The sequence below is a fragment of the Salvelinus alpinus genome, chromosome 2 (genome assembly GCF_045679555.1).
Source record: "Salvelinus alpinus chromosome 2, SLU_Salpinus.1, whole genome shotgun sequence".
Classification (NCBI taxonomy): domain Eukaryota; kingdom Metazoa; phylum Chordata; class Actinopteri; order Salmoniformes; family Salmonidae; genus Salvelinus; species Salvelinus alpinus.
The window spans coordinates 62,897,130-62,912,895 of NC_092087.1; the positions used below are offsets into that span (position 1 = coordinate 62,897,130).

The following is a 15,766-nucleotide window of genomic DNA, read 5'->3' on the forward strand; positions in this document are numbered from 1 at the left end:
AAGGCCCCGAGCACGTCCTCGGACAGAGTATCGTTCGCTCCCAGTCCTATGATGTTGCTCTGTGAAGGAGGTGAGCTTTTTTCACCATCCAATTCCTGGCAGCCTTCTCCCTGGTTGATTTGTGAATGTGAGTGAATGGAGAATGTTTGCCTTCGGTATCCAAGGTGTTTGAGAATGTTGAGGACCGGTGTTCCGAGGGCCTGACTGTGACATCATAAAGCGGAATGCAGTTAGTGTGCCGTTTGAGGGATTCCAATTCAGTCAGGCGCTGTCTTCCAGACAGTGCAGTTGCGCTTCAAGTGTGCTCTCTGTGTGATGACTTGTAAGTCGGTTGTGCGTACACGGAGTACAACTACGAGGGGAAGTGACATTTAGGGTAAGCCTAACCCTTTTTCTAACCTGAACCTATTTCTCCTAACCTGCTATGACAAAGTGACTTTGTGACACTAGCTGTATCCCACCTAGTCGAAAGCTTGTCAGTCCTTCTCCTAAAAGGCAATCTAAACTAAACCGAGGCCTGAGACAATTATGGCAACAATAAGTAGTAAGATGAAAGCTAGTGACATTTGAGGTGTGAATAAACTGCACCGATTGATCAATTGCCAGTACGTGTCCCTTTTCAAATGACCTGTTGAGATGAGCCCTCCTTCTGTGGCGGTCATTTGAAGTGGAATATATATATAGCCATAGTGCTATCTGGGCTAAAAATGATCCACTCATTCCATAATAAGACGCTTTGTTATTGGTTTGTGAACACAAGTACAATACAATATTTGCACATCCCTATCACCTCTGTATGAAATAGAAAACTATCCCTTCATTGTGTGTGTGTGTGTGTGTGTCTCTGAGGAATGTTTTACTGCTGTTTCACCTTACAGAGGTATCACCACCCTTCACATCGGCACCTCGTGTCCTCTTGGCTCCCTGACCGTCAGGCCGGATCCTGTGTAGGGAAGAAAAAAGAAGAACGATGTTATATTACACGGCCTTCAATAGCAACATGACTGACGAGGTGACATTAACGGCCCACATTGGCTTTATTATGGCATTCCATGTGTTTTTGTTTCCCCGTTTGGATTTGACGGTGTCTCAATTATGGCATGAAGGTTTGGTGTGTTAGTACTTGTTATTACGTGTGTGGAAGAGTCACCTTCGTTTGTCCTTTCTAACTGGGACCTCTATTCCACCTGTTTAGGCCTGTCTCTATTGGTGGGGAAACCGCAGTGGGTTGAATTCTACTAAATCAGTGTTTCCCAACTCCAGGGGTAGAGTAGCCTACCAGTAGGCATTTTTGTTGTAGCCCTGGAGAGGCACAGCTGATTCAACTACTGTGGAACATAGAGTACTAGTGGATGACCCAGTTGTCACTGTTTGGCCATGCTTTCATTTCTTCTCGGCAGAACCCCTATCGCTCCTCCCTCCCTCCTCCCCTTTGCAACAGAGGCCGGGCAAAAGCGCGCGCTTTCTGTGCCACTGCCTTCAATCAGGTCCTCCAACTGCAGATAATAAGAGCACCACGCACCGCGAAATACGTCATTATTCACTTGAACTCCACTAGCGAACAACACACGATGTCTGGAAGAGGCAAAGGCGGCAAGGGACTCGGAAAAGGAGGCGCCAAGCGTCACCGTAAGGTTCTGCGCGATAACATCCAGGGAATCACCAAGCCCGCTATCCGCCGTCTGGCTCGCCGTGGCGGCGTGAAGCGTATCTCCGGCCTGATCTACGAGGAGACCCGCGGTGTCCTTAAGGTGTTCCTGGAGAACGTGATCCGTGACGCCGTCACCTACACCGAGCACGCCAAGAGGAAGACCGTTACCGCCATGGACGTGGTCTACGCTCTGAAACGCCAGGGACGCACCCTGTACGGCTTCGGCGGTTAAACGCACTCTTTTCGGAACGTCTAAACATCCCGACTTGAAACCAAAGGCTCTTTTAAGAGCCACCCACATCCGCTTCAAAAGAGCCAATTCCATTGTCGTATGCAGATTGTAGAGTTATAAGAAACTATGAGCCGCTCTCGAGTGGACAGGGAGTGTCAATGACAGGACTCTTATGTTCAGTGCAGGCTCGGTGCAATTGTGACAGTGTAGAAACAGTTGTATTTTGAGGCACCCCCCCCCCCCCCCCCCACATAAAGCCAGCATAATTCGGTGGCTGGGAAACCCCCCACTAAGTCGAAAAAGGGAGTGTGACTGTGGGCCATTGTAGGATATGCATTCCCCCCTCCCCCCTCTCTTTTTGGAAACACACATTTTGCCCACCGGTAAAAGAGCGTAGGCTATGGAATTGGGGGAGGTAGGGCGCACAGGTCTTTGTTAGGGAAGGCAGCCTCTGAGTGGAAGGCTCTTACGCGCGCTCGGCTCCACTGGGCAAATGAAAGCAGGGACCTATGAGAAAGCAGGGGCGTGTCCACGGCCGCTGAATTTGCTTAGCTTCCTCTTCATAAGAGGGGAAAGCGCAGTCCAGCCCATCATTCGACGCATCAGCATCATGCCAGAGCCAGCAAAGTCCGCGCCCAAGAAGGGCTCCAAGAAAGCCGTCACCAAGACCGCGGGGAAAGGCGGCAAGAAGCGCCGAAAGTCGAGGAAGGAGAGCTACGCCATTTACGTGTACAAAGTGCTGAAGCAGGTCCACCCCGACACCGGCATCTCCTCCAAGGCCATGGGAATCATGAACTCGTTCGTGAACGACATCTTCGAGCGTATCGCCGGAGAGTCCTCTCGCCTGGCCCACTACAACAAGCGTTCCACCATCACCTCCAGGGAGATCCAGACCGCAGTGCGCCTGCTGCTCCCCGGAGAGCTGGCCAAGCACGCGGTGTCCGAGGGCACCAAGGCCGTGACCAAATACACCAGCTCCAAGTAAACAGCCCAATTTGGAGTGCTGTACTAACCCAAAGGCTCTTTTAAGAGCCACCCACCCCTTCAGTGAAAAAAGCAAATCCATCACAAATGAATGTGTCTGGAGAACATGCCTAACAGAGTAGAGGGAAAGTTGTGATTGTGGAATAAGTCTATGCAATAAAAGAGGTTTTTTTTTTATGAATGAAAAGATGATGATTGTGCACATGCCAGTAGACAAAGGGAGTGGGATTCCACTAGTGCTCCAAGGACTAGAGTAGTGGAGGGGAGGGGAGGGGGGGGAGGCCACTGTACAAATATTGATCTATAAAGCCCTTGTTCCACTCACTCACATGCACTAGCTACACAGAGAGACACTCTACTCTCTAGCCCTATATCAGGCCCACACGGGGCGCCAGCCTCCATAGCGCCGGCCGCACAGCCAGGCAGACACCAAGACCCACAGACACAAAGACCGGCACCAGTCGAGTCACGCTGCGGAGTCAAGCATTGATACATTGATTAGTAGACAGACAGAGAGAGAGACTACCTATCGGCAAAAAAAGACACACACACACACACACTGTGTCCAAATAAGAGGCTCCAAATCCAACAAAAGCACTAATACAACATCACACACACACAGGGCAAGTAAGCAGTGTATATTGTGTGCGTCCTGGACACATGACGAATTCAAGTTGAAAGTTGGAGTACAACACTAGTCTCCGCCAGGCCTCACAAGTGCATGTGTTTTAAGGTCCCCAAAAGAGCTCTCCTTTAAAACACCCAGGGCCACATCAGGGGACGCCAAAGCATCTGATTCCCTTGCCAGACATCTCGGCTCAGTACACAATCAATGGTGCTCGCAATCGGATGCACTTTTAGGCCATTTAGGAGACAAATAGCACAGGAAAAGCAGTGCGCACAGCTCCAGCCGACAGTCGAACGGTGAGGTTTTGAGCGAGTCGCAACAAAATGCACGGGCCTTCTGCAGCCCACATGACTTTATTCTGAACGGAGACAAGTCTGCTCGCTGGGCCGTTCGCTTTTGGGCCAAAAACACGGCTCCGTCGGTGACTTTTGGACCGATATTGGCGACCAGAAAACACAAGTGAAAGAGAATTTGGCCAGCCCGGAGAAGTCGAGCTGGGTGGCTTGAGTCTACATGGTTCTCATGTCGCGTTTAAGGCCAGCCCCCTGCACGGTGTGGAGCTTCAATAGCGCAGAGCAGCGTCTACAGCAAAGTACTCCTCCTCACAGACTACCGTAGTGTTCAGTAAGTGTGTGTGTTTACCGGACCATGGCAGAAGTCGCACCAGCACCCGCCGCCGCCGCGCCGGCCAAGGCACCCAAGAAGAAGGCAGCGGCCAAGGCCAAGAAAGCGGGACCCAGCGTAGGCGAGCTCATCGTCAAGGCGGTGTCCGCCTCCAAGGAGAGGAGCGGCGTGTCCCTGGCCGCGCTCAAGAAGAGTCTGGCGGCAGGCGGCTACGACGTGGAGAAGAACAACTCCCGCGTCAAGATCGCCGTCAAGAGCCTCGTCACCAAGGGCACCCTGGTCCAGACCAAGGGCACCGGTGCCTCCGGCTCCTTCAAGCTCAACAACAAAGCCGTCGAGGCGAAGAAGCCCGCCAAGAAAGCCGCGGCCCCCAAAGCAAAGAAGGTGGCCGCCAAGAAGCCCGCCGCGGCGAAGAAGCCCAAGAAGGTAGCAGCCAAGAAGGCAGTCGCCGCAAAGAAGTCCCCCAAGAAGGCCAAGAAGCCCGCTACACCCAAAAAGGTCGCCAAGAGCCCAAAGAAGGTGAAGAAGCCCGCCGCGGTGGCCAAGAAGGCGGCCAAGAGCCCCAAGAAGGCTACCAAGGCAGCCAAGCCCAAAGCAGCCAAGCCCAAGGCAGCCAAGGCCAAGAAGGCAGCCCCCAAGAAGAAGTAAACCTATTCCAAACGGTGTTCGACTCGACACATGTTGTTACCACAAAAGGCTCTTTTAAGAGCCACCCACCTCTTTCCATAAAAGCGCATGTCATTCCATGTTCTACCTGTCGTGCAAAAAAAATGAAATGATGACAAGCACACCAGGCTACTTTTACGCGCCACATTTTCCCACTCTGGGTGTGTGCTGCCCGGAGAGAGAGATAGGGAGAGGCATATAATAACAATCATAATAATGGAGTGGCAAAATGGCGTACAATTGTCACTCAAGAGTGCAGCAGCAGCAATTGTGGTGAAGTGTTAGAATTGCCATTAATATTTCCAATTGGAGAGGAGGCAGGCTGCTGTGATGTGTTAATCATCATCCGAACCATGTTAATACTATAGCGTATGTGTTTCCCATTTGGATGATTTGATTTGTCACATATTTGGAGCCTTCTCACTCAGCTGCCTGCGTGTGGGTGGGTGAGGGCGGGCTTAGGGCTGACAGTCTGTCTGTCCCTCACTCCAATTGGATAAGGCCACACCGGCCCGGTGGCCAATCGGTGCCTCTTGTGGCGAGGTATAAGTAAGGCTCTCGAGGTGTCAGCGGCTCATTCAACTTTCTGTGACATACTGAAGCTAGCAAAATGAGCGGAAGAGGCAAAACCGGAGGCAAGGCCAGGGCGAAGGCAAAGACACGTTCATCCCGTGCAGGACTCCAGTTCCCCGTGGGCCGTGTGCACAGGCTGCTGCGCAAAGGCAACTACGCCGAGCGTGTGGGCGCTGGCGCACCAGTGTACCTGGCCGCAGTGCTCGAGTACCTGACTGCTGAGATCCTGGAGTTGGCCGGCAACGCTGCCCGTGACAACAAGAAGACTCGTATCATCCCCCGTCACCTGCAGCTGGCCGTCCGTAACGACGAGGAGCTGAACAAACTGCTTGGCGGCGTGACCATCGCTCAGGGTGGTGTGCTGCCCAACATCCAGGCAGTGCTGCTCCCCAAGAAGACTGAGAAGGCCGTCAAAGCCAAGTAAAATCGCTACTGCGGCTGCAACTTGACTACTCAACCCCCAAAAGGCTCTTTTAAGAGCCAACCACCTAGCTCATCAAAAGCGCAAAGTGTCCTTTGTATGCCACTTACAGGGCACCGTATCAAGTGGCCGCCCACATGAGGCGTTGAATGAACAATAACACCTACTAGGCCTCGTTAGCCATAGCATTGCACTCTGGAGTTGGGCCGGTGGGCCGCTATTAATGCGCGTAAAGTAAAGTGTCGGCCCTAACAAAAGAGCCAAGCGCGCGTCGGGGAGGGAGGGAGGGTGGGGGTTGCATTTTGGGGAGGCAGGGAGAGGCCGAGCCTCCCGTCCAATGGGCGGCGGAGGAGGCCTCCGCAACGGGCCAATCAGGGTGGTGCGTAGATGGTGTCCAATCAGCAGACGCCGCTGCCGGCTTTATAAACTTCACATAGTCATTTGGAGGCTATACTCTGACTGTGAAAGAAGGAAGCTAGCTAGCGCCATGGCCAGAACCAAGCAAACCGCTCGCAAATCCACCGGTGGCAAAGCACCCAGGAAGCAGCTCGCCACCAAGGCTGCGCGCAAGAGCGCCCCGGCCACCGGCGGCGTGAAGAAGCCTCACCGTTACAGGCCCGGCACCGTGGCTCTGCGAGAGATCCGTCGTTACCAGAAGTCCACTGAGCTGCTGATCCGCAAACTGCCCTTCCAGCGCCTGGTGAGAGAAATTGCCCAGGACTTCAAGACCGACCTGCGCTTCCAGAGTTCCGCCGTGATGGCCCTGCAGGAGGCTAGCGAGGCTTACCTGGTCGGCCTGTTCGAGGACACCAATCTGTGCGCCATCCACGCCAAGAGGGTGACCATCATGCCCAAGGACATCCAGCTGGCCCGTCGTATTCGCGGAGAGCGCGCTTAAACGATGACCTGATCACCAAAATCCCCCAAAGGCTCTTTTAAGAGCCACCTCCATATTTCCGTCAAAAAGGCACAATTGTTCCATTTCCCACCATGTATGTTGTCGACTTACAGACTGTGGTTCGATTCCCGGCTGTATCACAACCGGCCGTGATTGCAAATAAGCGTTGGTTCTTAACTGACGTACCTAGTTAAATAAAGGTGACGTATTGCACGTTTTCCCTTGCGTAATTGTAGCTTCGATATGATCTGCTAAAAGAGAGAGTGATGTGACCACATGTATGTATGCCTAGAGTAGAAGAGTCAAAAAGTTTGACAAAGGAGGGCAAAATACACTAGCAGTAATGAGTGAAAGTAATGACATGTGTCAAAAAATGGTCACTTTGTAGCTAGGAAAAACATAGCATGCCACCAGACTTTGATGAAAGCCCCGTACTGCAGTGCTGCTGAGAGACTCGTGCAGAGGGGAAAACTTTACCGTGGAGCACGGAGGCCATCTAGTGGTTAAACGCGGCTAGTGCCAACATCGTAGTGGTATTTGATCTTCAGGCCAGCGTTTCCCAAACTCGGTCCTCGGGTCCCCAAGTTGTACGCGTGGTGCTTTTTCGAATCCAATAGCTGTTGGAATGTAACATGCTAGATTGTGTCAATGACTTAGTTGAAAATCCCCATTCCATCATTTCTGTGCCATGTGACCGTTGAAAAAAAGGCAAAAACATGTGCACCCCATAATTCATGCGACTGACTAAGGTATTGACCCAAAAATGATATCTCTGACTAATCCTATTACATACCCATTGTTCCTCCTTTAGACGACATCGGAGATCCCTTAAGAGAAAAGCTATCGGGACAGCAGGAATCAAAAGATGTAATCATCAAGGGCTTGCAAAACAGCTGTTATGAAACAGGACACAAGCGGCTGCAATGATTAGTCCTATTGCACGTCAGTTGACCAATTCCATAATTGCAATCACCAGCTGCATAGACTTCATAAGGAATTGACTGCCTCAGAAGTGCATAGATTAGAAGTGGACTTCTGAAGTGAGATTTAGTCTTCATGTGTTCTTTGTTTCGAATGTATGTCAATGTTGAGTGCACCGATGTAGAGCATACTTGAATGAGTCTATTTGTTAGTTGGTTTTTGTGGTTGTTGGGCTGACACATCCTTTATTTTTATTTTTTATTTTATGTATTTTTACACAGTGTAGCTAAATCACCTACGCGCAAGAAGATCTGCTCAGCAATCGAAACAAATGATAAGACACAGTAAAGGCCCTAAATACAGGCTGCCGGTTAAATGCCGAAATCACACAGCTAAAGTGATGGGCCTATAAAGCAAACGGCGAATAGAAAGAACGCCGGTCAAAAGAGGTGGGAAAACGACATAACCCGTTGAATGCAAAGGCATCAATCCAAAGGGATAATCTACTATAGTCAGACGCGTGGCACAGGCAAAAAGTGGAGGCGAACCTTTAGCCAAATCAGGATAGCAGACAGGACATCTCTGCGCATGCGTTGCTGTATTCAGCACTCACGAGACAGATAATAGCGGAGCTCCGTGGTGCTGAAAAGGACATTTGCCAAGACCTATTTCCCGTTGGAGTGATTTGTGACATGCTATAGGCACAGTTCAGTACAGCCCTCATCCAACATTGGAGACAGAATCGTCCACGTTTTTTCCCACACACTTTCCCTGGTCACTGCAACAAAACCTTTCTCGGGGTGCATTGGTGTAAGATGTAGTCGTGGAGAAAAAGTTGTCCTATAGCCTATATGATATAATGGCAGCTGCCTACAGATAAAGAGTGCACTAGGCTAGAGAGAAAAGTAGCAATCCTTTTTTAATAAAGCAGTACTGACACTTGAGAAACATACATTCACATGAACGTTGTGTTCCATATCTGCAGGAGATAAAGTGAATATGATTTAAGAGCAGTCAAATGAAGTCACAGTGACGTACAGTTACTTGTTCACCAAAGCTATTCTGTGAGTCATCTCCAAATACACGCTTCACATTTCAAGACATGCTCTTCTAAAGTCATACTTTTCCACAATGCAATGCTCACGTGACCTAGGAGAACATGTTATATTTCATTTCTTCCAATCTACATTTGGAGGTACTCTACACGAACATGTGTTTGGAGTTTTGGAACCTCTGCCTATTTGATGATCTGTTGTAGTTAGTGTTTTTTTTTGGACCACATACTTGTGCAAATTGCATCAGGTTGAGGGATAAATGCTCTGTGTGCCATTGCGAGTAGCACTTCTGATCCAGCAGGTGGTGCCAAGATCCCTCCCTATGTGGCTTGAATGACGAGCAGACGTATGTATTCCTTCTAGGCTTGAATGAATTGAAGGGCAGTGTTGGCAACATGACTTCTAGTCAACGCCTCCGTATCTATATGGGTTGACCTATTCCTTTGAGCTCCTAAAGGAAGCATAGGGTGTCAACATTGCATCTCGACCTAAATCACGTCTTCATTCCTGTCTTGCAACGTGGTGAGGTGTGTGTTTGTGTTCCAAATCACTGGGCGCTTGATTAATGGAACACTGGTCACTTTCATCATGCGGTGCTAGTTTGCATGACTCGTGTCATATGGATATACAGTATTCTATTCTTAGGTATGTTAGTCTATGCCGCTCTGACATTGCTCGTCCATATATCGATGTATTGTAATTCCATTCCTTTTGTTCAATGTGGGTATATTGTTAGACATGACTGTGCTGTCGGAGATCGCAACACAAGCATTTCCCTACACCCGCAATAAGATCTGCTAAATATATTTTAATTACAATACATTGTATGTTGGTAGGAGTTTTAATCAGTGTGTCCCCCCCCCCCCCCCCTTCCATTTCCCCTTTATGTCCCAGTCAGTTACGCTGCAGGCTATTTACTACCGATGTGACTGTGGTCCAAGTGAAACTCCTAGCCTATAGGGTGTGGTAACAGAACAGGCCCTGTGTGATTTGTTATTGTACTCTACAGGTGAAGTATCTGCAGTGTAGCCTATAGAGGAACACAGCTGTTGATAATAGGGGGAATGCAAGCAGTTGAAGGGAACAATTGACAGAGTCTAACCTGCTGTTGAACACAAGGCCCCGAGCACGTCCTCGGACAGAGTATCGTTCGCTCCCAGTCCTATGATGTTGCTCTGTGAAGGAGGTGAGCTTTTTTCACCATCCAATTCCTGGCAGCCTTCTCCCTGGTTGATTTGTGAATGTGAGTGAATGGAGAATGTTTGCCTTCGGTATCCAAGGTGTTTGAGAATGTTGAGGACCGGTGTTCCGAGGGCCTGACTGTGACATCATAAAGCGGAATGCAGTTAGTGTGCCGTTTGAGGGATTCCAATTCAGTCAGGCGCTGTCTTCCAGACAGTGCAGTTGCGCTTCAAGTGTGCTCTCTGTGTGATGACTTGTAAGTCGGTTGTGCGTACACGGAGTACAACTACGAGGGGAAGTGACATTTAGGGTAAGCCTAACCCTTTTTCTAACCTGAACCTATTTCTCCTAACCTGCTATGACAAAGTGACTTTGTGACACTAGCTGTATCCCACCTAGTCGAAAGCTTGTCAGTCCTTCTCCTAAAAGGCAATCTAAACTAAACCGAGGCCTGAGACAATTATGGCAACAATAAGTAGTAAGATGAAAGCTAGTGACATTTGAGGTGTGAATAAACTGCACCGATTGATCAATTGCCAGTACGTGTCCCTTTTCAAATGACCTGTTGAGATGAGCCCTCCTTCTGTGGCGGTCATTTGAAGTGGAATATATATATAGCCATAGTGCTATCTGGGCTAAAAATGATCCACTCATTCCATAATAAGACGCTTTGTTATTGGTTTGTGAACACAAGTACAATACAATATTTGCACATCCCTATCACCTCTGTATGAAATAGAAAACTATCCCTTCATTGTGTGTGTGTGTGTGTGTGTCTCTGAGGAATGTTTTACTGCTGTTTCACCTTACAGAGGTATCACCACCCTTCACATCGGCACCTCGTGTCCTCTTGGCTCCCTGACCGTCAGGCCGGATCCTGTGTAGGGAAGAAAAAAGAAGAACGATGTTATATTACACGGCCTTCAATAGCAACATGACTGACGAGGTGACATTAACGGCCCACATTGGCTTTATTATGGCATTCCATGTGTTTTTGTTTCCCCGTTTGGATTTGACGGTGTCTCAATTATGGCATGAAGGTTTGGTGTGTTAGTACTTGTTATTACGTGTGTGGAAGAGTCACCTTCGTTTGTCCTTTCTAACTGGGACCTCTATTCCACCTGTTTAGGCCTGTCTCTATTGGTGGGGAAACCGCAGTGGGTTGAATTCTACTAAATCAGTGTTTCCCAACTCCAGGGGTAGAGTAGCCTACCAGTAGGCATTTTTGTTGTAGCCCTGGAGAGGCACAGCTGATTCAACTACTGTGGAACATAGAGTACTAGTGGATGACCCAGTTGTCACTGTTTGGCCATGCTTTCATTTCTTCTCGGCAGAACCCCTATCGCTCCTCCCTCCCTCCTCCCCTTTGCAACAGAGGCCGGGCAAAAGCGCGCGCTTTCTGTGCCACTGCCTTCAATCAGGTCCTCCAACTGCAGATAATAAGAGCACCACGCACCGCGAAATACGTCATTATTCACTTGAACTCCACTAGCGAACAACACACGATGTCTGGAAGAGGCAAAGGCGGCAAGGGACTCGGAAAAGGAGGCGCCAAGCGTCACCGTAAGGTTCTGCGCGATAACATCCAGGGAATCACCAAGCCCGCTATCCGCCGTCTGGCTCGCCGTGGCGGCGTGAAGCGTATCTCCGGCCTGATCTACGAGGAGACCCGCGGTGTCCTTAAGGTGTTCCTGGAGAACGTGATCCGTGACGCCGTCACCTACACCGAGCACGCCAAGAGGAAGACCGTTACCGCCATGGACGTGGTCTACGCTCTGAAACGCCAGGGACGCACCCTGTACGGCTTCGGCGGTTAAACGCACTCTTTTCGGAACGTCTAAACATCCCGACTTGAAACCAAAGGCTCTTTTAAGAGCCACCCACATCCGCTTCAAAAGAGCCAATTCCATTGTCGTATGCAGATTGTAGAGTTATAAGAAACTATGAGCCGCTCTCGAGTGGACAGGGAGTGTCAATGACAGGACTCTTATGTTCAGTGCAGGCTCGGTGCAATTGTGACAGTGTAGAAACAGTTGTATTTTGAGGCACCCCCCCCCCCCCCCCCCCACATAAAGCCAGCATAATTCGGTGGCTGGGAAACCCCCCACTAAGTCGAAAAAGGGAGTGTGACTGTGGGCCATTGTAGGATATGCATTCCCCCCTCCCCCCTCTCTTTTTGGAAACACACATTTTGCCCACCGGTAAAAGAGCGTAGGCTATGGAATTGGGGGAGGTAGGGCGCACAGGTCTTTGTTAGGGAAGGCAGCCTCTGAGTGGAAGGCTCTTACGCGCGCTCGGCTCCACTGGGCAAATGAAAGCAGGGACCTATGAGAAAGCAGGGGCGTGTCCACGGCCGCTGAATTTGCTTAGCTTCCTCTTCATAAGAGGGGAAAGCGCAGTCCAGCCCATCATTCGACGCATCAGCATCATGCCAGAGCCAGCAAAGTCCGCGCCCAAGAAGGGCTCCAAGAAAGCCGTCACCAAGACCGCGGGGAAAGGCGGCAAGAAGCGCCGAAAGTCGAGGAAGGAGAGCTACGCCATTTACGTGTACAAAGTGCTGAAGCAGGTCCACCCCGACACCGGCATCTCCTCCAAGGCCATGGGAATCATGAACTCGTTCGTGAACGACATCTTCGAGCGTATCGCCGGAGAGTCCTCTCGCCTGGCCCACTACAACAAGCGTTCCACCATCACCTCCAGGGAGATCCAGACCGCAGTGCGCCTGCTGCTCCCCGGAGAGCTGGCCAAGCACGCGGTGTCCGAGGGCACCAAGGCCGTGACCAAATACACCAGCTCCAAGTAAACAGCCCAATTTGGAGTGCTGTACTAACCCAAAGGCTCTTTTAAGAGCCACCCACCCCTTCAGTGAAAAAAGCAAATCCATCACAAATGAATGTGTCTGGAGAACATGCCTAACAGAGTAGAGGGAAAGTTGTGATTGTGGAATAAGTCTATGCAATAAAAGAGGTTTTTTTTTTATGAATGAAAAGATGATGATTGTGCACATGCCAGTAGACAAAGGGAGTGGGATTCCACTAGTGCTCCAAGGACTAGAGTAGTGGAGGGGAGGGGAGGGGGGGGAGGCCACTGTACAAATATTGATCTATAAAGCCCTTGTTCCACTCACTCACATGCACTAGCTACACAGAGAGACACTCTACTCTCTAGCCCTATATCAGGCCCACACGGGGCGCCAGCCTCCATAGCGCCGGCCGCACAGCCAGGCAGACACCAAGACCCACAGACACAAAGACCGGCACCAGTCGAGTCACGCTGCGGAGTCAAGCATTGATACATTGATTAGTAGACAGACAGAGAGAGAGACTACCTATCGGCAAAAAAAGACACACACACACACACACTGTGTCCAAATAAGAGGCTCCAAATCCAACAAAAGCACTAATACAACATCACACACACACAGGGCAAGTAAGCAGTGTATATTGTGTGCGTCCTGGACACATGACGAATTCAAGTTGAAAGTTGGAGTACAACACTAGTCTCCGCCAGGCCTCACAAGTGCATGTGTTTTAAGGTCCCCAAAAGAGCTCTCCTTTAAAACACCCAGGGCCACATCAGGGGACGCCAAAGCATCTGATTCCCTTGCCAGACATCTCGGCTCAGTACACAATCAATGGTGCTCGCAATCGGATGCACTTTTAGGCCATTTAGGAGACAAATAGCACAGGAAAAGCAGTGCGCACAGCTCCAGCCGACAGTCGAACGGTGAGGTTTTGAGCGAGTCGCAACAAAATGCACGGGCCTTCTGCAGCCCACATGACTTTATTCTGAACGGAGACAAGTCTGCTCGCTGGGCCGTTCGCTTTTGGGCCAAAAACACGGCTCCGTCGGTGACTTTTGGACCGATATTGGCGACCAGAAAACACAAGTGAAAGAGAATTTGGCCAGCCCGGAGAAGTCGAGCTGGGTGGCTTGAGTCTACATGGTTCTCATGTCGCGTTTAAGGCCAGCCCCCTGCACGGTGTGGAGCTTCAATAGCGCAGAGCAGCGTCTACAGCAAAGTACTCCTCCTCACAGACTACCGTAGTGTTCAGTAAGTGTGTGTGTTTACCGGACCATGGCAGAAGTCGCACCAGCACCCGCCGCCGCCGCGCCGGCCAAGGCACCCAAGAAGAAGGCAGCGGCCAAGGCCAAGAAAGCGGGACCCAGCGTAGGCGAGCTCATCGTCAAGGCGGTGTCCGCCTCCAAGGAGAGGAGCGGCGTGTCCCTGGCCGCGCTCAAGAAGAGTCTGGCGGCAGGCGGCTACGACGTGGAGAAGAACAACTCCCGCGTCAAGATCGCCGTCAAGAGCCTCGTCACCAAGGGCACCCTGGTCCAGACCAAGGGCACCGGTGCCTCCGGCTCCTTCAAGCTCAACAACAAAGCCGTCGAGGCGAAGAAGCCCGCCAAGAAAGCCGCGGCCCCCAAAGCAAAGAAGGTGGCCGCCAAGAAGCCCGCCGCGGCGAAGAAGCCCAAGAAGGTAGCAGCCAAGAAGGCAGTCGCCGCAAAGAAGTCCCCCAAGAAGGCCAAGAAGCCCGCTACACCCAAAAAGGTCGCCAAGAGCCCAAAGAAGGTGAAGAAGCCCGCCGCGGTGGCCAAGAAGGCGGCCAAGAGCCCCAAGAAGGCTACCAAGGCAGCCAAGCCCAAAGCAGCCAAGCCCAAGGCAGCCAAGGCCAAGAAGGCAGCCCCCAAGAAGAAGTAAACCTATTCCAAACGGTGTTCGACTCGACACATGTTGTTACCACAAAAGGCTCTTTTAAGAGCCACCCACCTCTTTCCATAAAAGCGCATGTCATTCCATGTTCTACCTGTCGTGCAAAAAAAATGAAATGATGACAAGCACACCAGGCTACTTTTACGCGCCACATTTTCCCACTCTGGGTGTGTGCTGCCCGGAGAGAGAGATAGGGAGAGGCATATAATAACAATCATAATAATGGAGTGGCAAAATGGCGTACAATTGTCACTCAAGAGTGCAGCAGCAGCAATTGTGGTGAAGTGTTAGAATTGCCATTAATATTTCCAATTGGAGAGGAGGCAGGCTGCTGTGATGTGTTAATCATCATCCGAACCATGTTAATACTATAGCGTATGTGTTTCCCATTTGGATGATTTGATTTGTCACATATTTGGAGCCTTCTCACTCAGCTGCCTGCGTGTGGGTGGGTGAGGGCGGGCTTAGGGCTGACAGTCTGTCTGTCCCTCACTCCAATTGGATAAGGCCACACCGGCCCGGTGGCCAATCGGTGCCTCTTGTGGCGAGGTATAAGTAAGGCTCTCGAGGTGTCAGCGGCTCATTCAACTTTCTGTGACATACTGAAGCTAGCAAAATGAGCGGAAGAGGCAAAACCGGAGGCAAGGCCAGGGCGAAGGCAAAGACACGTTCATCCCGTGCAGGACTCCAGTTCCCCGTGGGCCGTGTGCACAGGCTGCTGCGCAAAGGCAACTACGCCGAGCGTGTGGGCGCTGGCGCACCAGTGTACCTGGCCGCAGTGCTCGAGTACCTGACTGCTGAGATCCTGGAGTTGGCCGGCAACGCTGCCCGTGACAACAAGAAGACTCGTATCATCCCCCGTCACCTGCAGCTGGCCGTCCGTAACGACGAGGAGCTGAACAAACTGCTTGGCGGCGTGACCATCGCTCAGGGTGGTGTGCTGCCCAACATCCAGGCAGTGCTGCTCCCCAAGAAGACTGAGAAGGCCGTCAAAGCCAAGTAAAATCGCTACTGCGGCTGCAACTTGACTACTCAACCCCCAAAAGGCTCTTTTAAGAGCCAACCACCTAGCTCATCAAAAGCGCAAAGTGTCCTTTGTATGCCACTTACAGGGCACCGTATCAAGTGGCCGCCCACATGAGGCGTTGAATGAACAATAACACCTACTAGGCCTCGTTAGCCATAGCATTGCACTCTGGAGTTGGGCCGGTGGGCCG

General features: G+C 50.9%; 8 protein-coding genes across 8 annotated transcripts; all 8 read left to right on the top strand.

Annotated features, from left to right (window-relative positions):
• The first annotated feature begins 892 nt into the window (after window positions 1–892).
• Window positions 893–1,946, top strand: LOC139543449 (histone H4-like). The gene has a single exon (XM_071349553.1). It carries the CDS (start codon window positions 1,353–1,355, stop codon window positions 1,881–1,883), a length of 531 nt encoding a protein of 176 aa, XP_071205654.1. The 5' UTR covers window positions 893–1,352; the 3' UTR covers window positions 1,884–1,946.
• A 415-nt stretch (window positions 1,947–2,361) lies between these two features.
• Window positions 2,362–2,919, top strand: LOC139543459 (histone H2B-like). Its single transcript, XM_071349561.1, has one exon. It carries the CDS (start codon window positions 2,377–2,379, stop codon window positions 2,866–2,868), a length of 492 nt encoding a protein of 163 aa, XP_071205662.1. The 5' UTR covers window positions 2,362–2,376; the 3' UTR covers window positions 2,869–2,919.
• Window positions 2,920–3,434: 515 nt separating this feature from the next.
• Window positions 3,435–4,863, top strand: LOC139543480 (histone H1-like). The gene has a single exon (XM_071349584.1). The coding sequence runs from the start codon at window positions 4,144–4,146 to the stop codon at window positions 4,765–4,767; it is 624 nt and encodes a 207-aa protein (XP_071205685.1). The 5' UTR covers window positions 3,435–4,143; the 3' UTR covers window positions 4,768–4,863.
• Window positions 4,864–4,949: 86 nt separating this feature from the next.
• Window positions 4,950–15,611, top strand: LOC139541106 (histone H2AX-like). The gene is made up of 2 exons (XM_071345351.1): window positions 4,950–5,778; window positions 15,150–15,611. Exons 1-2 carry the CDS (start codon window positions 5,396–5,398, stop codon window positions 15,550–15,552), a joined length of 786 nt encoding a protein of 261 aa, XP_071201452.1. The 5' UTR covers window positions 4,950–5,395; the 3' UTR covers window positions 15,553–15,611.
• Window positions 6,175–6,725, top strand: LOC139543504 (histone H3). Its single transcript, XM_071349636.1, has one exon. The coding sequence runs from the start codon at window positions 6,267–6,269 to the stop codon at window positions 6,675–6,677; it is 411 nt and encodes a 136-aa protein (XP_071205737.1). The 5' UTR covers window positions 6,175–6,266; the 3' UTR covers window positions 6,678–6,725.
• On the top strand, window positions 10,659–11,715 carry LOC139543487 (histone H4-like). The gene has a single exon (XM_071349596.1). The coding sequence runs from the start codon at window positions 11,122–11,124 to the stop codon at window positions 11,650–11,652; it is 531 nt and encodes a 176-aa protein (XP_071205697.1). The 5' UTR covers window positions 10,659–11,121; the 3' UTR covers window positions 11,653–11,715.
• LOC139543494 (histone H2B-like) lies at window positions 12,132–12,689 on the top strand. The gene has a single exon (XM_071349607.1). The coding sequence runs from the start codon at window positions 12,147–12,149 to the stop codon at window positions 12,636–12,638; it is 492 nt and encodes a 163-aa protein (XP_071205708.1). The 5' UTR covers window positions 12,132–12,146; the 3' UTR covers window positions 12,639–12,689.
• On the top strand, window positions 13,206–14,633 carry LOC139543470 (histone H1-like). Its single transcript, XM_071349572.1, has one exon. The coding sequence runs from the start codon at window positions 13,914–13,916 to the stop codon at window positions 14,535–14,537; it is 624 nt and encodes a 207-aa protein (XP_071205673.1). The 5' UTR covers window positions 13,206–13,913; the 3' UTR covers window positions 14,538–14,633.
• Window positions 15,612–15,766: the final 155 nt, after the last annotated feature.

Excerpts from the sequence above, each read along its gene's own strand:
- LOC139543449 (XM_071349553.1), top strand. The coding sequence starts at position 1,353 with ATGACCCAGTTGTCACTGTTTGGCCATGCTTTCATTTCTTCTCGGCAG.
- LOC139543459 (XM_071349561.1), top strand. The coding sequence starts at position 2,377 with ATGAAAGCAGGGACCTATGAGAAAGCAGGGGCGTGTCCACGGCCGCTG.
- LOC139543480 (XM_071349584.1), top strand. The coding sequence starts at position 4,144 with ATGGCAGAAGTCGCACCAGCACCCGCCGCCGCCGCGCCGGCCAAGGCA.
- LOC139541106 (XM_071345351.1), top strand. The coding sequence starts at position 5,396 with ATGAGCGGAAGAGGCAAAACCGGAGGCAAGGCCAGGGCGAAGGCAAAG. Across the intron at positions 5,779-15,149 it reads GAGAAGGCCGTCAAAGCCAA|TACTGAAGCTAGCAAAATGA; the intron begins GTAAAATCGCTA and ends CTTTCTGTGACA.
- LOC139543504 (XM_071349636.1), top strand. The coding sequence starts at position 6,267 with ATGGCCAGAACCAAGCAAACCGCTCGCAAATCCACCGGTGGCAAAGCA.
- LOC139543487 (XM_071349596.1), top strand. The coding sequence starts at position 11,122 with ATGACCCAGTTGTCACTGTTTGGCCATGCTTTCATTTCTTCTCGGCAG.
- LOC139543494 (XM_071349607.1), top strand. The coding sequence starts at position 12,147 with ATGAAAGCAGGGACCTATGAGAAAGCAGGGGCGTGTCCACGGCCGCTG.
- LOC139543470 (XM_071349572.1), top strand. The coding sequence starts at position 13,914 with ATGGCAGAAGTCGCACCAGCACCCGCCGCCGCCGCGCCGGCCAAGGCA.